Here is a 25,043-nt window from a genome sequence, read left to right as displayed (position 1 = left end):
CCCCCATTGAAGTTTTGCTATCGACCGTGGCTGGTTTTTGATGATACTTGCACTGGCTGCACATTTCAATTCTCAACCATAAACATTTAAAAGGCTCGGCACGTATTTGCTTATAGTCTTTTTTTGCCTTTTTCAGCTAAATCATTACCCACGCTTAACCATAATACTGTATTTCACTTTTAAAAGAGAAACCATCATCTACTGCCTGTCTATCTTTTCCATATGACCTCAATGCAGTGACTAAGAGCACCAGCAGTGACAATATTTCATAATAACCGACTGTCTCTCTGTCACTTTTGCTTAAGTACTGCAGACAAACTGGTGCCGTAATGCAGCATTAGGAGCTGTTATTCAACTGGTGATGTTAATCTCTGTATTCCTTTCTCTGTGTATCCATGCTGATGTTGAGTAATCGCTGCTTAAACAGTCAGGGTGTACAGTGATTAGTGGCAGCCCACCAGGATAGGCTTAATGACACACACTGTGTTTACATTACATTACATTACCTCCTAGTTCAGCCTGGGGATAATGTTTCTTGCCGGGGCGACGTCTCTATTTATACACACACATGGTGGGATAGCAGGACTTAACAGATACACACTAAAGAACAAGTCACACGCGCACATCACACACACTGGCTCGCACGTTTGTGATGGAGAACATGCAAGCCCAAATCAGGCCTTCAACACCTTCCATCCTCTGTGTCATGTCAGTGTAATGTGTGCATGACACCATGTTTGAGTTGTGTAAACTGTTTATTGCGCGGAGATGAAAGGCCTCGTGAAGCTTGTCTGGGGGTGTCGCAAAGTCCGCAGACACATAACAGCATTCCCACCGGCTCTTTTCACCTCGTTCGTAATTACGAATACTCACCATAGATGTCTGATTTACATACCGTGTCATATTCCGATGTGCCGCGGCGCCTTTTATCTTTCGGTTTGTATTCTTTCTCTTGTCTGTCTGCTTGCTCTCATCCCTCGCCTTACTCTCATTCTCTCTCACATTCATACACAAACACACACACACCGGTTGTTTGATCTAGATGTGAGTGGCAGCTCAATTCTCTGATGAGCTCCAAGCAGACATCCGGCGCATATTCTGCAGCAGCATTGTGATCGGTGTGCAGGGCTGTCCTATTGCGAGATAAAGGTTGTGTGTGTGTATTTTGTGTGTGTGTGTGTGTGTGTGTGTTTATGATAAGACGGATTTGTCATATTCGGATTGTATTCTGTCATTGGCGCATTTTCTAGTGCATGTGTGTCATAGCAGGTTCTGAGTCGCTGTAAATGTCTTACAGTCCAGATTACACGCACACCCAGACCTGTTAGAAGTTTAAAGTTCTGCCAGACAAGCCCAAACTTTAGTTTGTTCCTGAAAGGTTTACGATTTTTGAGATGCGAGGTTTATACAAGAGTGTAGCATGCCAAAATGATGAATTAACCACTCCTCTCTCTCTTTCTTTCTCTGTGTGTCTGTCTCCAGCCTGATGAGTTAACCAATGCGTTGGAGATCAGCAACATTGTGTTCACCAGCCTGTTCGCCCTGGAGATGCTTTTGAAGGTGTTGGTCTATGGGCCTTTCGGTTACATTAAGAACCCCTACAATATCTTCGATGGCATCATTGTGGTCATCAGGTGAGCTGCTGATAACATCTCATTTTTGGTTCCACTTCTGCTGCGTGTTTTCCACTAACACTGGTACAAAATAGCCTAAAACCCCTACATATTCTATTGTCATTATTATACAACAATTATATATTGCATTAATGAACCATGCAGAACAAAGTACAAAGCTATAGTGAAGTAATGCGAGTTCCTTAAACTCTATCTCTTTTATTTCATTTAACTTTTGTTTTGTCTTTTGAATCTATTTTAGCCTAGTTTTTACTCAACTTTTTCTCTTATTCTCTCTTACTTATTTTATTTTTAGATTTTTTATTATAGATCCTTTTTTTTCTTATTCTTTTTTATTACATTTTTTATCATTCTTATTTTCTCTTGTGTGCGTTGGTCTCAAATTGTTTTTTGTTGTTGTTCCTTTTCTTTGTGTTGTCCTTGGTCTACACTTGTTCTGTCTTATTACCAGCTTGTCAATCAACTGTGAAGCACTTTGAGCTGTATTAACCTGATGAAGGGAGCTATATAAATAAAGTTCAACTGATTGATTGACTGAACAATGTAAGCTGTCCATGACAATTTTCAGGGCAAAATGAAACCTTATTAGTCTCCTGGAGAAGGTGAGGAGATGTCACAGAAACAGGAAAAATACACTTGAATTTGTGAAGTGTACAGACTTCAACTGAAGTGAACGAGAGATGGAGCTAATATTTGCTACTGGTGTTGATCTTTGGAAATAGGCTTCATTTCATTCATTTTCTCCCCCAAAGTGAAATTTGAAGATCAATACCACTCTTATTATAAAGCTACAGTCGAGAAGCAGTTAGCTTAGCTTAGCATACTGTCAAAGTGATATTGCTCGAAACCAGTGAGTGGATGGAAAAACTATTGTTACACCAAATAACCGGTCATCTTCACACTACTGAGTGTGTACGAATTGAACAAACTAGATAAAATAAGTTGTGTAGTGAGCTTTAGAGGTGATGGTAGGTGTACCTGTATGTTTAACCTTTGGATAGAACCAGGCTAGCTCTTTAACTTCCAGTATTTATGCTAAGCTAATTGTTTTAAGTCTCTAGCTCCATACTCAACACACAGACATGGGCGTGGTATCAATTATGTATCATCTCACTCTGTTTTCCACAATTCATAATGTTAATTCACCTTTTTGAAAAATATTTACTTTTCTTTCTTTCTTTTAAAAAAAAAAGTTTTATATTTTATAAATATGTGAGTTAATATTAACTAACAGTTGATTGGCTGAGCTTTCAATATGTGTTTAACAAAATTTTTGTACAGTTTTAATCATTAACGTTTTATGATTTTATCATAAATGATAGATAATGGAGTTGGTGAATTGTGATAGTAAAAATGAGCAATGTGCATATCTCTATAGCAAAATTGTAAGTCGTGTTTATAATGCTTAAAAATATATTAAACACATTATTATAAAGTGTTACCTTTTAATGTTATGCTCTAAAGCTTAATTGGTGTAGGGCTCCATCAGACCTGAACTGGATGTGGATCTTGTTCAAATTGCATTGGGTTAGATTTGACACAAGTTTAATGAATGTGTGTGTGTGTCTCTTCTCTTTGGACAGCGTGTGGGAGATTGTGGGTCAGCAGGGCGGGGGTCTGTCGGTGCTGAGGACCTTCCGTCTGATGCGGGTGCTGAAGCTGGTCCGTTTCATGCCTGCCCTGCAGAGGCAGCTGGTGGTGCTTATGAAGACCATGGACAACGTGGCCACTTTCTGCATGCTGCTCATGCTCTTTATCTTCATCTTCAGGTAGGCAGGAGGGAGAGTGAGTGACCTGACATTCTCTCTTACACTGCAACAAAAAAAATTGTATTGATCTTACAATCCCATTAAAAAAGTGTGCAATACTTCAACTCATTTCTAATGCTCTGAGGCATTTTCTCAGCTGTGTGATGCTGATGGAAGAACAAAATCAAAGAAGGTTGAGATAGAAGCCAGATGAGGTAAACTAAAGACGGGACGGATCAGTGTAGGTGAAATTGAAAGCAGGTGTGGAATCAAAGTAAATTGGCAGATCAGTACATGGTAACGTCAACATGAGAATCAAGGAGTAGCACATCAGAACAGACGTGACAGGAAGAAGAAGATGAGTCGATGAGATGACAACACGAGAGAGATTCCTTGTTTTTCTATAGCAAGCCTTTTTTCTGCTTGGTTAGGTCTGTAGCTGATCTCAACAAAATCTCATGTGTGGAGGTTCTCTGCACTCGTCTGACCCACAAACATGCAAACATTCACTCTATCTGAAGAAAAAAATGGAATTGTACATTTTTGTAGAAGGCCTATTTATTTATTTATTTATTTTACAATGTGCAGGGAACTAAAAATCTCTAAAATATCTTTATATCAAAAATCAGGTCTCCTTGTTCTGCAGTAGGACTTTCATGTATTCACCAGATAGTTGCTTTTAAAAACTGATGGCTGTATGGACCAATGTCACACACCTACCAGTGACAGCATTTTTTATACAGAAATATATTATCTATTATATATATTTAATTTATTGTACATGAAAGAGCAATAACCAAAAGAGAAATGTGCAGGAGGAGCCAATAAAAATCCTGAAAAGGCTTGTCGGGTAGCCCTCCTTTGGTAATAAATCCAAGTTTTATTCATGGTAATATATATTTTAATTGTATTTTTAAAATTGCATTATACTATTAGTAGAAGTCCAATTTAGATTTCATTTTCTGCCTTTGTTATTATCTGAGTATGTGGTAACTTACATTTTTGAAGCTTTTCTGGAGGCACCTGGTGTCCAACACCTTACTGAGTTACTTAATGTGTTTAACTTATTTGCTGCTCTGAAAATATTTTTACAGTCAGGCAAAATTCTTATGCTGTGTGTCAAATCATATAACCTACTACTACTACTACTACTACTACTACTGTTAGACGAGTTAGTGTTGTCTCAAATCAAACATAGCCGCTGCGCACGTACCAGAAATGACGATAAGCTAGTTAGCAAACTAGTTTTAGAAAGCTAACCTTAATAAGCCAGCATTAGCAAACTAGCATTAGCAAGCTTGCGTTAGCATTAGCGTTCGCTGTACCAAATCATTACAGACTGCTAAATTAACCCAAGAAACCTACTGATGGCTAATATGTGACTAGAGTATAGTGGTGCTTAGTGTAAAAATCAGATGTATAATGCATTTGTATAATGTGGTGAGGTTCACTGTAGTTACAATGTTCTCAGCCACCATTTCTTATTTGAAAAGTGCCCCCCCCCCTTCTGCTATGTAGCCAAGATGGCATTTGTCCATACCTCTCAGTGTGAACACACGTATGCACTCAAAATATTAAGAGTAAGTACAGAAGTACAAGATTTGAGACACAACATTAGTCACAGTTCCACAGCACATTTTTGGAGACTTCTGTCTCCTTTATGTGTGGAAAATGGTATACGCATGGTGTTTGTGTGGATATACTGTGGATTCATCTAACTGTAGATGTTGTTATATTAAGACTGAGTGTGTGTGTTAGGTATATATAAGTATTTGTCACTTAACTTTAGCAGCTTGTTGACGTGTTTATGCCGATGCATGAATGTGAGGGCAAACGCGCACGCTAACACACACACACACACACATTGAGTTCTAAGGGGCTTGTATATGCATAGATAAACAGCCCTTGATTTGAGTGAAGAGTTGCCAAGTTGACACAGTCGAGGCCCGTTCATTGATCTCTCAGCTCCAGTCGAGCTTCAGTGTCTGAATATAAGACAGACTGCAGTGCAGACTCACTGCTGCTTCATAATATTAACACCCCAGATTACATGTCTTATGTAACATGACTTTCTTTCTGTCACTCTTTCTTGCTTTCTTTCTTTCTCAGCATAAAGCTAAAGTCACATCAAAATAATAAGGAAGAAAAAGTATACAGTTAGCATGAGACTATTTCCTTATCTCTTTCTTTATTCTTCTTTCCTTTAATCCCTTTATCCTCTCAAATTCCTCTTTATACATATTAAACTGCAAAAACTGCCCCTTTTACTAAGTCTATAGTACTTTATATTTGATAATATATATCTATGATTAAACTGGGTTTAAAAAGTTAATTTGGATATATGCTTATCTTTTTTCTTCCAGAGGATTAGATGAAATCACTCTCTTATGTATGTGCATTAAATATGGAGTTACAGCAGGGAGGTTGATAAGTTTAATATAAATACTGCAAGCAGGGGGGAAGCAGCTAGTCATGCTCTGTCTAAAGTTCAAACGTTAGTTTGTTTAATCTGTACACAAACAGAAATGTAAAAAATAACAATTTTCAGTTTAGGGGGAAGTTTAATGCAATAACAATTTCTTGATAAAATAACATCCGGGTGCCATGACTTCCCAAAGTCTTGTCATCACATTAAGTTGCCTGGCAACCTGCAGAGATGCTGCATAGATGTTGAATAAACAGATTTTCTCATCATGAAATAGTTAAAGTACATAACTAATAACTACATAACTAATAACCAGTGCTCACAAGTTTCATGAAAAGTTTGGCGTGAGATTACACAGACATCAGGGAGGTCCGTTCCGGCGGGGGGGGTGGGTGGATGTTGCTGTCTAATAAGCAGCAACACAGAGCTATAAGGACGCTGCGCTCCCACACACGCTGCATTGATAGTCACACAAACACACATGCGCACAGTCACTCTCTAGCGCGCGCTCTTGCTCATTTGCTCCGGATTCCGGGAGATTGGATCTCATTTGCGGGCGTCAGGGAGTCGCTATCAAAATGCGGGAGAGTTGGGATGTATGGATTACATTCTGTATATTATATATTAATTTCTGTGCGGTGGGATTTATCACTTCTCTGCGTGAGAAACGATTAGGTGTGGCGTGTGAACTGCTTGAAATGCGTGTGTCTCACGGTCAATACGTGAGACTTGAGAGGTCTGCTAATAACTACTGTAATAACTACATAAACCATTTTTGTCATTTATATTCATGTGCAGATTAAATAAAAGAGATGCAATTTAATTAGTGACCTTTAGAGGTAGATTTTTTTACTTTAAAGAGGAATCCAGGCCAGCAGTTTACCCTTGTTTCCAGTCTTTATGCTAAGATAAGTTCACTATTCGACTCTTGGAATGACAGTGAATGAAGTTGAAGTATAAATCAGTCTTAGTTGGATGAAAACTGAGTCATGTCTTTTTTTCCAGTGTCAGTGGTGTTCATTTCTATGAGTGAAGCCTAGAAAAATACATAAGGTGTCAGGGCTATGTTTTGTGACGCTGTCCATGGTGCTGAACTTAACCTGGCATGAGCACTCCATTTCCACTCCCTTTCATGGCAGCATTTCTGCAATAAAGCATTGCGGACCAGCTGATTCTGAACTGACAAGTGTTTGATTGACCTGACTGACAGTACTCTATATATGCAGTTTTTGTTATCTTTGCCCATTTTTGGTCATAAAACTAGTATTCACTTTTATGGCTACCTTTTGAATGACAGTCCTCTGGGCAGTAATTACCATTAATGTTCAGTATATTATGCAACTGTAGAAATACAGTAGTGTGTAATTTAAGGTGGAATTTGGTTTAGTTTTTGTGGATATGTTCAAGTAAAACAAATCTGTACCTGTGCACAAATGATGAGGCAGAAAAAAAGGGAAAATTAATGAGTGGCAATATTTCTTTGACATGGGTATAATCAGTATGTTACAGTCAGTGCTGGCTGAAAAACAGAAGTCATTTCAGCATGTAAATATCTGTGTATTTGTACAGTCTCCAATGGTTTGGTCTGATGTAAACATTATTTTTCCTGTTTGTTCCCTGTCCATCCCTCTTTTTGCGTCAGTATCCTGGGGATGCATCTGTTTGGTTGTAAGTTTGGGTCAGAGAGGGATGGAGACACTCTGCCAGACAGGAAGAATTTTGACTCTCTTCTGTGGGCCATCGTAACTGTCTTCCAGGTGAGAATAAAACCCATCCTCTGTTTCTCTTATGCTAAATCTTCACATTCCACTGTGTTATGGCCAGTTAAGCTTGTGCTTTATGCATGACTTCACAGTGTGTTGACATGATAAATACTTGGCAGCAGGATGACCTTAAGGTGTGTAAGTACATACGGCATCACACTTTACCTGGTGAAATGCCCTAAAGCAAGTAACTTAAGCTCTTCCTGCCTCATCGCTGCTGACTGAACCTGTCCCCAGTGACAGGCTGAAAATACAATTTCCTCCTGAATAAATAAAATATAACAAATCAAATATTCTTCACTCTCTCATGCCCCGTGTCTCTCCCTCCTTTGCATGGCAATCTGCTGGGCCTTTATCTATCTGCCACATTTTTTTCCACTCATCTAATTTCCATTTCCAAGTATGTTACATAGATTAAGTAGGCTTGCCTCTTGCATCATGTCATCTTAGATTAGTAAATCAACTCAAACTCAACTCAGACGTCCTCTGTGGGGCCCAATACCAGTCCATTATCTCTGCATAACCTATGTATAGTATTTATCACCCTTAATATAGTAACCATTTATAATTCATTGAAACATCTGATGAGGGACTATGTCGAGTGTCAGCACATCTCTCTGTACAGAAGATTGTACTGACATGTCTGTTCTGATGTTACACATGGAGGTTTTTTTTTTTTCTTTCTACATGTGGGAGATCCACTGAATGAATGGTGCTAAGCTACGAATGAAGGCATTTACATTTCAGTGTTCTCTTACAAAATGAACAACTTGTGGTAAAGCATTGCATTTTATGTTTTTGACAGAAATAAGAGAGGGACACTCACTTGGACTCAATATATGTGGCAGTTTTTTTTATGCCTTAAATTGTTTTTAATTGCCCTAAATGTTTTTATGCCTCAGTGAGTGACATTTCCATTTCGTCATGTTGTTGTCTGACCCTCAATATAATTCCAATAAAGTTACTACTACAACATATCAATCAATACCAATACAGAACATCTTAAATAAGAAAGGATTGAATGTTTGCTGAATTCGTCCCCCGAAAAATTGCTTAGCATCTATCATTCTTTGGCTCTTTCCACATGTCGGTGTTCATGGGGCTGTAAAGTGACAATTACACTGAAAATTTAAAGAGTCTGGACCTTGGTGTCTTTTTTTAGCCTTCCGAAAATACAAGAAGTTTCTCTGCTGTAAGCAGGCCTTGCTAACTAATTTACAGAAATAAGCTAACATTACTTCAGAGTCCAAGGAGCATGTCATCAACGAAATACATCAGCTTGTGAGACAAGAGGAAGCACAGCCAGTGTAGTATAGTACCTCCCCAACAGTGTGAAAGCCAAGCCTCAGGCTATTGGAGTTGAGGCTAACGTTAGTAGCTCTCTCCTGCTTTGTTTATACTCGAGCAACCCCAGCTAAAATTACCCAAGATAGTGATACATTTGCTAAACTCATTAGCAGGCTGGGCTAACAAACTAACAGAAATAAGCACAAAAATAAACAACAAAAAAAATAAGCTAGCATTACTTCAGAGTCCAAGGAACACATCATCAGCTAACTACATTAGCTTGTGGGACAACAGGTAGCAAGTGAACATTCCTGTCCACAACTAGTACAGTAAATGTAGTGTAGCATTTCCCCACTGTGAAAGCCAAGCCTCAGGCTACTGGAGTTTAGGCTGACATTAGTGGCTCTCTCCTGCTTTGTTTATACTCCAGCAACCCCAACTAACATGACCCAAGATAGCACTACCTTTGCTCAACACATTAGTTCATGCCAAAAGCCTTTTTGTCTTGTTAAGTTGAGTGAAAACTGTTACAAAATACAAGCACATATGTAAGCTAAATAGCCAAACAGATCTACGTTTGCATTCTCAACGTACATGATTCTTTATCATACCAATAATACAACAAACTAATTCCACATTGCAATACAATAATTAGATTAGATTAGAGATTAGAGTTGTATTTCCATTTGCACAGGTACATCACAGTACGGGTACATTGGAATTATTGTTCGTTACCCTGAGTCATTCATTAAAAACTAAACCCAGACGTAGATAAAATAGACACTATGTCACATTATAAATACAAATAACTAATAAAGTAGAGAAACATTGGAAAGTCAGCTGGAAACTGTTTTCAACTAACTCATCGAGCTAATATTAGCATAATTAGCTACATTGCTGGAGCTGATCAAATCTGCCAATCAAAGTGTCATGTCAGCTGGCAAAAATCATCGGTGTCATGCTAGAAATGGGAACTGCTTTGGCCTACCTCTGTCTGACATCAAGTTCCTAATATTTCAAAAGTTATTAAGAATTTTTTGAAACAAACAGCTAAAACAACTGCCGCACATCACTCATCTGTTTTTATTCAATCAATAGTTTTCCCTCTCTTCTCCTCTTCTCTAGATCCTAACCCAGGAGGACTGGAACAAGGTATTATATAATGGCATGGCCTCCACGTCTCACGTAGCAGCCCTCTACTTCATTGCGCTCATGACCTTTGGCAACTACGTCCTCTTCAACCTGCTGGTGGCCATCTTGGTCGAAGGCTTCCAGACTGAGGTATAATGTTGCTGGTCACACACGCACAAAACTGAGCCATACAGATTACGTTGTTGAGTTCAAATTCAGTCTTGAAATCTTTTCTTAAAAGCATCGTAAAGACATTAGTGTGAGACTGTTTATCTTCTCTTTAGCGCAGGTCAATGTGTTTGAATCTTGCAGAGTGATCTGGATTGCTTCCAGGCCTTGACACTAATCATTTTTTGTGGAGGGTGAAAGCACATGGGATACTTATATGTTAATAAATTCCTATCATTATTTTGCTCTGCTAGCTTTTTAGAAAAATTAGGTTTTAAGACTGAAATATGATTTTAAATGACTCCCAATCACTTTCTACTAAAGTAAAGATAGATTTTCACACCCACACATACACATAACAAATTCATGAACTCTGTAGACATTAAACTATACCTCATCTTGCACTCTCCGCAGCGGGTTATGTGAGGACATGAGATCAAACTAGTTGCAGCGTTTCATTTTCTTCTCCTCTCCGTCTCCATCTTCTTTTCGCTGTCAGCCTCGTCTTCACCTCCCACTCTTTCCCACTATCTCAGCAGTCATCCTCATTATTGTTCTGCTTATTTGCCAATGCAGTCATGCCATAAAGTGCATCATAAGAAAACTATGTCTGCTAGACTAGACTGCGTATCAGCCCACTTCTCCCACATCCCCCTGCTTTGTCTTCTCCTCGGTCTCATGCACGAATACCTTCTTCTCATGCTCCCCTAATCTTCCCCTTCCCCAGTACAACTCCTCTTGTGTCATAAAACAAAAGGATGTGGTGTGTATCCGCTACCAACACGCAATGTCTGTGATTTTTCTGAAAGACAGATATCGGGCAAAGAAACAGCACAAAGATTGTAAAGAAGGTGGATTAACGGCTGTTATTATTTAGAGACACCTTGGAGAACAGTTCTCCAGAGTCTACAGGGAGCAAAGAAGTTGAAACTCATTGAGCGACCTCTCTTCAGTTTTCAGTTGGCCAATCTGGAGTGCACAGGGCTTTAATTTGAGACAGATAGAGTGATCTGGAGAGAGGAATAAAGGGTAAGATGAGATGGAGAGAGTAAATCACACAATTATTCAGTCTATATCTGGCTGTCTTGTCTCCCCTCTCTGGTTCTTTTAGAGGTGACAGCACCTATGCTTTGATCTCTCATACTCTTTGGCTCTTTTGCTGAGAGGAGAAATCAAAAGAGGGGTAGAAGAGAGAATGGTTAACAGCCTCCTAAAAAATGGATTAATTGGAATGGGCTTCTCATACTATTGCTTTTATCTGCTGTATAAATATAAAGTTCAGGACTGTGGTGAGTGAAATCACATGGGGGTTGGACGCATTGACCCGAGGCTGCTGGAGATGAAGGATCTACGTGGAAGCCAAGATTGGAATGAATGTATTCCTGTTATTATCCTGAAGTGATAGTACTCCTTATTATCCTCATTTTCGGCCAAGATTGTAAGGTGTTGCTAGTTCCATTCAAGATTTGAGCACTTTGCACATTACTCTGTATGTTACCTCAGAGTCCGTATGTTACTTTGTACATAATTCCATATATGGCTCCTTAAACAGTAAATTGGCTACATTTATATAGGGCCTTTCTAGTGTTCCGACCACTCAATGTGCTTTACACTGCATACCAACATTCACCCATTCATACACTGATGGCAGAGGTTGTTATGCAAGGTGCCAACTTGCTCATCAGAGTCTAATCTGGCACAATTTAATTGTACCTTAAAGCAGCTGTGATGTACTTTGCAGCTGTGATGCACTTTTTATATCAATAATGGATTACCCATAGTGATGAAACCATTTATTAATTACCCAAGCTCCCCTTAGTTCTATTGGGCTTCATAGCATCATTGTTTTGGTTTTCTAACCTGCAATTTTGGTTCATTTTCACAGTTATGACATTTTCAGTCACAGTTGGCAGCTGCTTTAACTGAATAAGCCCAACACTAAATGGCAGTTAGACAAAGCTAGCAACTAGCCAGTGAATTTGGTTGTTTAGAGTCAGCTATTTCTCTCAGGAGTTGGTTCAAACCAAAAGCAGAGCAAATATTGGACTTAAATTTGCTTTCACACAACTCCAAAAATATGTTAATGTTGCACCATATCTGGGTTAGGGTTATGTGTAAATTGGCTAGTTTGCTAACAAGTTAGCCATTAGCTAACAATGTAATGAAGTTCTGCTTCTCCTAAGAGGCCAAAGATCAGTCATTGCAAGTTTAACATCCAGACAGGTGTTCAAAGACCGTTGATAGCTAACACTATATGAGCTTATTGGGAAAATATGTTGTATATATATTGTTTGTAGGATATACCAAATAGCACGCTGCAGTCAGTAGCACATAACAGAAGCTAACAGCACGTCTCCTAGCAATGCCAGCCCTCACATGTCAAACACCCACCTAGTGACTGGAAGCTTAGACACTATTTCTACTAAAATATCAAAAAATAGACATGAATGCATGTTTGTAGTGTTTTTGTTAAAGTTTGAGCTCCTGTTGACAGCTATGTAAGGAACGAGAGAGAGTGATCTTTTAAAAACAATACAGACTCTCAAACAAATAACACATAACCAAATACAGAAAGTCCCTACAGTCTATTAGCTCGTGTTCTGTTCTTCCCCCTCGGCTCCTCCGTATCATCACAGAGCTGTCGGCTTAATTCTCCCTCTCCTTTTTCAACTTTACATCCCTTTCTGCACACACTAAGTTTATTTTTAGTCGGCCAAACTTTCCCTGCGTCAGGGTTGCTAGGTAACGGGTGCTTGAATGACGTGAGCCAAGCCAAGAGAGATGTACAGCTCTGGAGCCAAGACACACACACACACACACACACACACACACACACACACACACACACACACACACACACACACACACACACACACACACACACACACATACATACACACACACACACACACACACATTTTTAATGTCCATATTGCTTCGGACATAAAGGCAAGATAGGAAATAGTCTTATGCAGGTGGTTTTTGGTTCTCTTTGCCTGCTTTTACTTTCTTAAATTAACTCCTCCTCTTCTTCCCCTCCTTCCCATGCCCATACTCTATTTCTTCTCCATTATCCAACTCTTTCTCTTAGTGTCTCTCTCTCTATCTGTCAGATTGTGACAGCGTGTGCATGTGACAGAATCCAATATCCGCTGCAGAGAGTGCAACCAGACCAATCCAATTCTTTATAGGGACCAATTAAAAGAAGACAGACAAAGTTGTTCTTATTTATTACATCTCCAACCGTGACAATAAACATACATTTCAGACATGCAGATGCAATTGAAACATTTGCAATGTATATGTCAAATGCAGAGGAATGCTTCCCTGTCTTGAAGAATGCATAGCTGTTCTGCACTGTCATTAAAATTGCTTGTATGTCAAAGATCATTTCCATTCACTGCTTTCTGAAAGAATGTCAGTGGGACCAAACCGAGGGTAAAACATGGCTGTGCTCTCCTACGTCACGTCGACTTTCTGAACTTCTCCGGGCCCCCTCATGCTTTCACGACTAATTCGAGTTGCCCGTGCAATGGTCTGTCGCATGGTGAAGTCGAAATGTTACAACAGGCTGAAATCTCCTTTTAACTTTCTCCTTCTGCTCTTGTCTACTGCTGTGGTTCCACCTCTCACCTCTGTGCCTTTTTTCCTGTGTGCGCCTCCCTTTCTTGTCCGGCTGCACCGATCACTTCCACTAATAGGAAGTGACCAAGCGGGAGGACTTGCATGCCGATCTGAGCCTAATTCAGCTGCCTGTAGACTCAGGGGTATGTACAGCACTGCAGCTCTGCCATCCCTCCCTCCATTTAATTGACTAACTGCCCTTCACCCCCCCTCCCGTCCTTCCCCTCTGCCCTCCCCTTTTCCACCCGTTCTCCTCCTCCGTCCCTATATAGAGGCTTTGCGGTTACGTCACAGATCTCTCAACAGCCACAGCTTGGAGGTCCATTTCAAACATTCGTCTCATTAATGGCTGAATGAATATACAGCACCAAAAAAAAGTTGAATGGATAGCTTGGTAAATGCAAATCCAAGCCAATGCCAGCTACTAGTGCCTTAAAGGGTCATTTCACTCAAAGAACTATAATGATCTATTTTCTAACGTGTCCTTAGCGGAGCTAGCTTCAATTTTATTTGCTACTGAGACTTCTGCCACCAACATAATACGGTAAAGTAGTGAAATAGGATGGGCTATTTGAGGAATAAAGAAATCCAGAGGCAGAAGTGCATTTCATTTTCTGTAATGAAAGGCTGTTGAAGTACTTCCAAGCCTTTGGACAGGCATGAAAATCTCTCGGTTGAATCATCAGTACAAAACATCAGCAACCGAGTTAAAGAGATGAGACACAGAATTACGGAAATCAAAATTCTGTTTAGTGCATCGCTAACGGCAACCAGAAGCTAAAGATTGCAAAAAGCTGGCAATGCATTTAGCAATTTAAATCAATCATTTTTTGGGATTCCGAGTCATCTTTGGCATCTGTCACATGGTGTTTTGTTCATGGCATCAGTGACTGCTTCCTTTTTATGATTTAACTGATGGAAGAAAAAAAAAAAAACAGCATGATTTTCCATAAAGTTGACATTATTAAAACTGATGACTCATCACACATCTTGGAGACCCTCGCATTGAAGATACCATTGAAACCACTGGTTTAAAAATCAGTGAGAATGAGACATAGCAAGGTCTATGAATTGCTGGGCATCACCTTGCTCAGTTCAATTCAATTCACTTTCACTATATTGGGATGGCAGCAAAAGTGTCCGCAGTGGGAATCTCAAACCTCTGTTGAACCATAGCATGGCTTGGCTCAATACCAGGAAGGGGTTTTTTGTTTCTTTGTTTGTTTGTGGGGTTTTTTGTAATTTGAGTGAACTGACCCTCAAAATGAGTAATGCAAATCAAATGTGTTAAGAAGACTGCTGTGCTACTGGTTATGTCACCATGATACAGCCAATCTCCATCTAGACAGCACAGGTTCCAAAATGCTTAGTGGCAGTTTGTCACCTATGCTGCCAAAAAACCGAGGACCTCCAATATGGCTGCCAAAGGATGAGTCACGTCATCTGAAGTACTCTAACCCTGCTTTTTGCATGATGCCCGTGCTGCTGAGACTAACCGGGGCAGCAACTGACTGTTCAGAAGGGGTTTTAGAGTAGAGTCACAACAAGGTGTTTACACACTTGCACCACTTTGCAGTGTGTGTATTTTCTTTCTGTTTTAGTCGTCTTTTAAAAGCAGACTCCACATCAACCCTCAGATTGAATGCTCACCTCCCACCAGGCCTCCAACCCTCTCTTTTTCTCTCCGCCCTCGGGGTAAGAACGCTGCACATGCACTGCCAAAAAAATCTCCCTCTCTCAGTCTCTGTTTTATCTGGCTGGAGGATAAAGACAGAGTGAGGGGGAGAGGGGGATGAGGGGGTGCGGTGCCGTTTTTTTGGGAGGCCCCAGCACAGTCAGACAAATCCAGCAGGACTAGAGGATGAGAGCTAATAAAGAGAGTGGGGGAGATGTGAACTCTGTTTGCATGACTCAGGCTCTTCAGGCGAGGCCAGTACACTCAGTAAAATGAAGCCTCTGAGAAACATATGGTAGTAAGTCTTGTCCTCGTGCCCTCTAATTTTACACTACTGAATGCCATCCAGAACTGATTCAGGACTTTTCCAGTGGGTAAATGTTCCAAATTGTTCCGAGTTTGTTTTTTCTATCAGGTTGAAATACAGCGGCCCACTGGGGGCCCAGGCTTGAAATGGGGATTGTGAGTGGAGTCTGCTAGCTGGTCTAATGGTTCAACGTGTCATTATAGTGTTATTTTTCTAACACTGTCTTTTATAACTGTGCAATGTCATTTGTAAACATTGTATATACTAGCCATACATATGGAGGTCCAAAGTTGCCAATATTGAAATGAAATCCTTCAGTTAAATTAAAAATTAATTTAAAAGCCACTTTCTGTGATTATATCATTTTGGTCAGGACTGAAATATCCCACAAACTCTTCCGTGAAAGTTAAATATTTATGTTTCTCAATGACTTTGGTAACTTAGCTGTCAACTTTGGTCATTGAGATGACACTGATATGTTTTAATATTTGGTTTTGAGTGAATTGTCTCAATAGTCACTGGATGGATTTACCATCAAATCTGGCCATAAAATTTTGGACATTAATTTTGCTTTAATGATGCAGGTCAAAATTTTAAAACGTTAAGCCGGTTTGCAGGTATTTGGTCATAAACCAACGATATCAGCAGCAGCAGGCCTTTGTGTTTAGAGCTAATGTTAGCATGGTAACAATCTAAAAGACGATGGTGAATATAGTAAAAAAAAAAAAAATGATAAACTAACGCTTAAATAGTAGTATATTAGCATTGTAGTACACTGTAATATACTACATATTAGCATTGTAACTATGAGCATGTGAACATGGTTACTTAAGCATTTAGCTCAAAGCACTGCTTTGCCTGAGGAAAACCTCACAGAGCCTCTGGCATGGTTGTACACTCTTCTTTTAGTCCATTTCTTTTTCTGTAGAAATTAAATGAAATCAGGACATCATTTAATTTATTTTAAGTATAGTTAAAAGCAAATACCATCATAGGAGTGTGATATTTTTACACTCAAAACTATTTATCAGTTGAATTTTTAATTTTAATTCATTTTAATTGAAATAGTGTCGTGCAGACAAATGGACAATGAAATTGCAATTTGATGGAACAATTTCATTAAATGTTGGCATCTCTGGGCTTCCATACATATCTACATATGTTGTTGTGGATGTCATTAATGCCTTGGTGTTAGGTTAGAGTTCCACTACTACAACACAGGTGTCCAATCCAATTCTTGGTCGATGAGCCTCAAATGCAGCTGTGGTAGGAAACAATTTTGGTGGACGGACACACACACACACACACACACACACACACACACACACGCACACACACGCACACACACACACACACAATTACCCCACTTCCTCCTATCAACATTCGCCCTCCGTCTCCCATTTACACCCCTTTTGAAGCAATGTAATTGAGATCCCCCTGTGAGCTGCTGGTGTCTATTATTGTCTGGCTATCAGCAGCAGGCCTGGTCTGGCCCATCTCCTGCTCTCGCCACCATGCCCAAATTGGGGTGACAAAGTGTAAACAAGATATCCAAACAACTTCGACTATTTCAGGACTAGGGATTTCCCTCGAGTCCATTGCCCCCCCTTGCTCCAAAGTTATTGTCTCCACCTTTCCTTTCTCTCATGAAGACTTAATTGTCTAAATTACTTGGTGAGAACCCTTCCTTTTACAAAACTTGACTGAATTCTCCCCCAACCAGAAGTGTAATCAACACCAACATATAAATCTGGATGAAAAATAATCCGGTTAACATTTATCCCCTCCCCTGATAAGTATTTAACAAGTCTCTGTTCTGTGGAGGCAAAGAGAGAAGTGTTGATTACTCATCCTACCAGTCTTATTTAATTCTGTCTACTCCCAAAATGCCCTAATCTGGAAATGAAAAAACTTTAAATGCATTTTTTTGTTTGGACGATAGCCGTGCAGTGAAACTTTTAGACTTAACTCTAATTGGGAAGATTTGTTTCCAACTCTGAAATTACAAATGAATGTCTGCCTGCAAAGAAGTTACAAAGAAGTACACACTGTAAACGGAAAGAATGAAAAACACAGGAGGATGACAGAGATTTAGGAAGACAAAATAAAATATGAGAGAAAGCAAAAGAAAAACAACTGTGAGAGAGCAGGAAATTTGGCAGATCAAAATCAGGTTCGAGCTCAATAAATCTCTCTCGCGGGCTGATGCAGTTTCACTGGCTTTAACTCCTCAGCTCAGCAGAGATGTCTGTGGGTCCTTAAATTGCCCCCCTGACACTCTGAGGATTAGGACACACCAGATCTTTGGTCAGCTTGATTTTCAGTTCAAGCTGGTCAGAATCTTACAGTTATAACTACTGTTTATGTTGACCATAACAAAGGTTTATGGTATTACTGCACAAAGGTGAGGCCAGACTGTAGTACACTGGAGTACATTAGACTGACTACCAATTCTGTAACAGGTTGTTATAATAGTTGCTTAACAGGCCTTAGCATGGAGCATACTGAGCAACCAATCTTCAAAGGACACGTAGATGATGATAATGATGCATTGATGTTTACATCATTTTTGAAAACCTGAACCTTAAACATCAATCTTTGAAAAGCTGAAACTATTCCTTTAAGCCAGCTGTTGTATCTGTGTGCCTCAGAAAGGAGAGCTGAGGCTCAGGTTGTCCAGTCGCTCTTCACCCGGTCGCATCAGGTCTGCTCCTTATGCTTATACCGCAAGGCCTTCACAACAAAGCCCCAGGCCTAGTTTTGATTTTTCTGTGAGTACACACATACTCCATCACAATGACCTTTACACTGACCAGAAGCTACTGCATATACAAGCTCCTAACGGACCACCGCTCAGCAGGAACCAAAACCAAGACCATGAAGACTAACTGCTCTCCTCTCTCTCTCTCCCCCGTACCTGAAAAAGAGAGAGAGGGAGAGAGAGGGAGAGAGAGAGGAGATGAGATGAGGTTGAGCACCCCACAATGCTTAGTGCTGATGCTCCACTGGGTTTGTCCTATCACAGCTGTCTTGTCTGATTGATTGCGTGTGGGTTTGATGAGCCCTGTGGGAGAGGGGCTCTAGCTGTGGTTAAAAGAGATTTTGTAAAATTTACTGTATGTCTGGTGATGAATTGTTATGTGTGTGGGATGTGTGTTTGGTTTGGAGAATGTTTGTGTGTTGGTGTATGTGTGAACATTACTACACTTATGCAAGAATAAAGCATAAAAGGAAAGCAACAGCAACACTACTACTACTACTACTACTACTAATAATAACAATAATAATAATAATAATAATAATAATGATCATAATCAATTCTAAAACATTCTGGGGGCCAGTAGACGTAGACTAAAACTGGTGTGATGTGGTTATAAGTCTGGTAGCTGAGTTCTGAGCTAATAGCTCTAAAAGCATGTAAAATGGTCTCTTCCAAGCCACGATTGAGCAATTTTAGGGGTTCTTTGCTCAAAACCTAAATTACAATCAAATAAAACATCAAAATCTCTTGCAACAGGATTGGTGTACATTTCCTGGAATCCTGTATCAGAAACAGGTTTATTGCCAAGTAAACACACATAGGAAATGTGCCTTTATGTTGCGCTGCACAACAATCAAGTTATACAAAGAAAGAGAAAATACAAGTACCACAAGTCAAGCAATCAGAAATAATATAAAATAGAAATGTATAGATATGTCTCTGATATGATAGATTTTATGAATTCTGAACTGGGGTTAAGAAGGTCATTTTTAGACCTATAGTTTTTTCCCATCACATAGACAATCCTATAGAGAAAACACTGTAAACCAAGGACAGTGGGCCTAACAGCGATGTACAACTATAGATGCTGTGTCTACGAATGATTACCCAGAGAAAGCATGTGTAAGAAAAATAAAATCAGTCCCGAAATTGACCCTTGAGGTACACCATACCATATATTTGGAAAAATAAGAGGCATAGTATTTAAAAATTAACTTAAATACTATGATTATCACTCAATCAATCAATCAATCTTTATTTATATAGCGCCAAATCACAACGAAAGTCATCTCAAGGCACTTTACACATAGAGCAGGTCTAGTCCGTACCCTTTAATTTAATTCAAAGAGACCCAACATTCCCCCATGAGCACTTGGCAACAGTGGCAATGAAAAACTCTCCTTATATAGTCAATTATATATATTCATTAATATTCATTATACAGTCACATTAAACAGACAATCCTATAGAGAAAACTCTGTATACCAAGGACAGTGGGCCTAACGGGGGTGTACAACTAGAGATGCTATGTCTATGAATACTATGCCCCAAGTGAAGCATGTTTAAGATAAATAAAATTGGCCCCAAGATTGAGCCTTGAGGTACACCATACTTTATATGAGAAAATGAAGAGACATACTTTTTCAAACTTAACTTAAATACTATGATTATACAGTTTTGTACTACTGACAGATGCAAATGAAAAGCAAAGAGAAAGGGGTGACACAGTTCACACTGTCACTTTTCATCTTTCATACTCCATTATTTGAAGTAGCAGTAAGATTGAGCCTCTGTGATATATAAGTAGATGCCGGAACGTGATGAGCACTGCAACCACGGAAAGCCTACAAGTAGCCCTTGAGTTGATTGGCCTGCCAGTTGATTAGCATCCACTCTCCTTACCGAATTTTCTCACACTCCAAAGGTCTGGGGAAATCAGTCTGCACATAAATAGTGGCTTTTAAGATAAGAGTAAATGTAAATGGGTGCCTCAGAGACGGCCAGACCCAACACGCCCGGGGTAAACAATTGCAATATGCAGTACATCCACAGCCACTTTGTGTTTCCCTCACACCCACGAGAAGTATCAAGAAAGTAATTTGTTAGTTTAAGAGGAGGTGCATGGCGATTAGGCCCAGAGGCTTTTCTGCACACAGTTTATTCACTTTGCTACCACATAGGTCTGACTCACAGGGTCGGCATCCTATTAATCCAACATCCACCTGGCACACTCGCATATATTAACATCTGAGTCTGCAGGCTCTGGCGTAGCACAACAAATACGAGCAGGAGTCACTGCAGTAGTTGTATGTAGAAAGTGGCATGAATCAAAAGGTTAGAGGGAAATAAAGAAAGAAAAAAGAACAGAGCTTGTGAGGATTCTGTGGAAGGCTGTGAAGAGGAATATAATGATATGTAAATAAAAAATAGCGAGAGAGACTCATCATGACATCACTGTCTGGAATAATGATAGAGAATAAAACAAGGCATTAGCAGGTCTGCTGCTCTGGATGGGGCTGGGTTGCTGATTTACAGATTGCCTTCACACCATTGTGGCGTAGTGTGTGTGTGTGTGCGTGTATGTGTGTGTATAAGTGAAAATTGTAGATGTAGCAACCAACCACACTGAAGCTATTTCGCAGCAGAGAGTTGCCTGAGTGTTTCTGTAGAACAATCGCAATCCAATCAACCAATTCAATTAACTTTGTGAAGTACCTCCATGCACATTACTGCTTGTGTTTCAGTGTGGTTCTCCTGTGAAACGCCTCACCTCTCTTTGCATGACGACACTGTATGTAGTTGATCAACAGGCTTTTTCTCTCCCTCTCTCTGTATCCTTTGACCTGTGAACTATGGGATCAGTGAGACCATACCCTCACCCACCTGCTTACAGAGTGAGGTTGCCTCTAGTGACTGATCCAAGGTCAGATCTGATCCAACGATTGATGCGATACTCTGAGCTGAGATACAGCTGAGCAGGGATCCGTGTTTAGAGGCAACTTCAACCCACCGGCTTTTTTTGTTAACTCCCCTTAGACGCAGACATTTTCACAGGTGCTCTCTTGTAACAGTTTTTGTTTTGTGCGTGTGTGTTTGTGTGTCAAGGGTGACGAGTCTAAATCAGGTTCAGAGATCGATTCCTGTACGCGCAGTATAGAGGATGTTAACGGCAGCAAGAAGGATTTGTCAGCCTCTGCAGGTGAGCCATGCACACATACTAAACATGTATACACAGACGGCTCATATCGAATGGTTTGTTCTACAAAACTTGTACCATCTGTGTTTGTACAGTTAACCGCTGGCATTTTCCCCTCCCTAATCTATGCTAAATCCCTGCAGATTACATGCTTTGTTGTATTTCTCAAAAAAAGATATGTTAAAGTTTATTATACAGCTGTGACTTAGGCCTAAGGCATTTAAAGTATACCCTGAGCAAACATTCCCCTATGTGTTCAGTGTTTGTGGCCTTCTGTTCTCAGTCTTTTCCCTTTTGGCTTCCAACAACACTTGGTGGGCACGTGCCTGACTGTCTCCATGCGCAGCATCAAACCAGTACAGCAACCTCATCCATAATTCCTCATATGCCAGTTCCCATCCCCTCTAATTACTGTTCTTGCAGACTGAAAAGCCCACTGGTATCACTACTGTATGGAGAACAAGTCCCAGACGTACAGTATCATCTCCCCTTCATCCCTTTCAGATGTTCTCTATAAAACTGCTTACATAGTTGGAAGAGCCTAATATACATCTTCTATGCCTCGAGTAAAGGTTTGAAGACGGAGGAATTAGCATTATTGAAGTTGCATTCCCCTCCACATGTCATGTGTTTGTGATGCTGCCAAACATAATATTCTCTCCCACGCATTCCATAAGATTAATGTTCTGCTGAAATATTCATGTTGCTCAATGACAGTATGAGGCATCCTTTTTAAAGTATGCTGTGTGTTGAGTTGCTGAGGATCTATGCTGGTGGCGCTCCTCCACATGTGCCACCTCTACTAGCTCTTCCTTCCGTTTTCTTATTCAATTTAGCACTTCCTTTCTCCTTTTATAATGTCTCTTTCCATCCTGTTCTTTTGTTTTGTTGTTTTGTCTTTTGTTTCTTACCACTTACCCTCTTGAAATTCATTTTCTTTTCATTAAACCCTCGTTATTCTTCTGTAACACCCACTTACAATCTACAAATTACCCCATCTCTTTTTCATTTAGTAGTACCAGTAAATGGTCATGTGGACCTGAAGACCAGCCTGACGCCTCCTCTAATTACCCACACGGCTGCCACCCCCATGCCCGTACCCAAGTTGCCTGTTGGTGGTGACCCCATCCTGGGCTACGAGTCCCGTCGAGGCAGCAGTGTCTCCATGGACCCAGCCTGCTATGAAAAGTCACCGGTTAGTGTATTTATTATGATTCACACGTACACCTGTTCCAGCATGTCAAAAGTCAACATTAATACATGTATAAAGGGATGAGTGTCAGGAATTACCCCCAACGCATACAGCCAACCCCTGGCTTTCCCCTCCTTGTCTCTCTGGATTCATTGTACCCACTGATGTGAGGTCGTAATGATTGATGATGATTAATGTGGCATGCCGCTCCGACACTCAGCCGGGCCTACACTCTACTCACAGCTGCCACTGCCACTGCCACACTTTGACAAACTGATGATCGGGATAAAGACCTGAGAAAATAAGCTCAGATCTCTACATCTACTCCTGTCTGTCTGTCAGCGACGCATCTCAATTCAATTCTGCTCTTGTCAAGCCAAGTCAATCCAATTCAGCCTGGTCTATTTGCATGAAAGACGACATTACGAGGGTACTATGATACAAGATCAACACTTTTACATGCAGTGCTTCTTGTAATTCTTTTCTCTTGGTCTCTCTATCACTCTGTCCTCCACTTGTCAACTTCCTGCTCCAGACCAGTGCCCGTAGCGCTTCCCCTTACGCCCCTTGGAGCTCCGGCAGTGGCAGAACCAGCCGCCGATCCAGCTGGAACAGTGTGAGTCGTGCACCGTCACTCAAACGCCAAAAGCAACAGTCTGGGGAGCGACGCTCGCTCCTCTCAGGGGAAGGAGGCTCCAGCTCAGAAGACGGGGAGGGCGGAGGAGAGGAGTTAATGGAGGAGGATGATGCCTCCTTGGCCAGGACGGACTCCATGTCCCAGTCACAGAGAGGGCCCCGACACAGGAGGATGGAGTCAGTGGAGACCCGGAGCTCTATGGATTTGCCCCCTGATGCTCTCCTGCAGGTAGTCTGTCAGTTTCTACCTCTGAGTAATCATCTTGTTCAGAGCAATGGGAGTAGACACAGTTTGGATCAACACCAAAAGCTCCTATATTCGCTAAACTGTAATATCTTTTAGTGTACACCTTAAAATTATATGCTCAGATTTTATGCACCTACAGCAGTGTTATTCCTAGAAATGGTACTGAGCAGATGATCCGTAAATGACCTCAGGAATGAACAGCGTATTACTTACCGTTAAAACATCTTTCACTCATGCACATACGGGAAAACATTATCAAATAAGGGTCACTAGTTAAAACAGCCTGGTGAACCTTATGCAGAGCACCAAATAAGTTCACCACTATGCCATCTGGCAGGCAACTTGTTGCAGATTTCTTAACTTGTGCCATAGAGAGCGGGTACATGCAGGTTTCCCATCCAATTACTGATTACAGCAGATGTATTACTGAATAAATCCTCCTCTCTTGCTGAAGGAATGTTAATCACCGAACACACCTGCTGTTATCTTTGGCTGGGATGGAAACCTGGTTATACTTAGCTCTAAGGGACACCTGGGGGAAGAACCCTGCTTTACACGGACGGGAATTGCTATGGCACAAAACAGGCTGCTGTTCTCCCAGCACAGTACAACACTTCCAATATATTGTCTTTGGAAAGCCAAAAAAACAAACAAACAGAGCAATACCAGAGAAGAGGAAGACACGCTCACACAGGAAACAATTGTTCTCTCTCAGATCTGGTATGAAACAGAGGCATCTGTAACTACATCCTGTACATAATGCCTGTCCTTTCCCCAATGCAGGTGCCGTACCTGTACCGCTCAGCCAGTATGCACAGCTCCAGACCCCCCTCTCTGAGCCACTTACGGCCGCCAGAGCACAGCGACTGCAATGGGAAGGGCTCTCCATCAGTGGGCCCCACACATGTTTCTCTGGAGGACAACACTGAAGATGAAAATGTAGAGGAGGAGGCCAATTTGGTTAGTCTCTGTGCATGTGTATGCATGTGTACATGTGGGCTTCTTCTTTTACTTCTACAGTACCTTTACAGAAATATTAGGCAAAAAAAGATCCTACAATTTAAGTGCATTTTGCTACATAAAAGTTCAGGATTAAGTGTTTAGGATTAACCCTCCTTCATTCCAATGTATTACCATAGCTTTTACACATATTTTTGGAAATTAAGTCAGTAGTCCTCATTTAAATGAAATTATACCTCATTGTTGAGTTTACACCTGTTGTCCTCCCGGGTCAAAAGTTTAAGTTTTA

General features: G+C 40.5%; 1 protein-coding gene across 1 annotated transcript in view; it reads left to right on the top strand.

Annotated features, from left to right (window-relative positions):
* Positions 1-25,043, top strand: part of cacna1g (calcium channel, voltage-dependent, T type, alpha 1G subunit) — a 265,597-nt gene that overhangs the window by 175,861 nt on the left and 64,693 nt on the right. The window contains exons 10-18 of the mRNA XM_062443135.1: positions 1,483-1,634; positions 3,218-3,403; positions 7,450-7,564; positions 9,983-10,138; positions 13,858-13,923; positions 21,629-21,722; positions 22,733-22,914; positions 23,447-23,776; positions 24,578-24,754. Of these exons, the coding sequence (XP_062299119.1) occupies positions 1,483-1,634; positions 3,218-3,403; positions 7,450-7,564; positions 9,983-10,138; positions 13,858-13,923; positions 21,629-21,722; positions 22,733-22,914; positions 23,447-23,776; positions 24,578-24,754 (1,458 nt within the window). The remainder of the gene's footprint in view (positions 1-1,482; positions 1,635-3,217; positions 3,404-7,449; positions 7,565-9,982; positions 10,139-13,857; positions 13,924-21,628; positions 21,723-22,732; positions 22,915-23,446; positions 23,777-24,577; positions 24,755-25,043) is intronic.

Source organism: Scomber scombrus, chromosome 21 (assembly GCF_963691925.1).
Source record: "Scomber scombrus chromosome 21, fScoSco1.1, whole genome shotgun sequence".
NCBI classification, from domain to species: domain Eukaryota; kingdom Metazoa; phylum Chordata; class Actinopteri; order Scombriformes; family Scombridae; genus Scomber; species Scomber scombrus.
The sequence above is the reverse complement of the archived record's forward strand: the minus strand, read 5'-3'. Positions and strand labels throughout refer to the sequence as shown.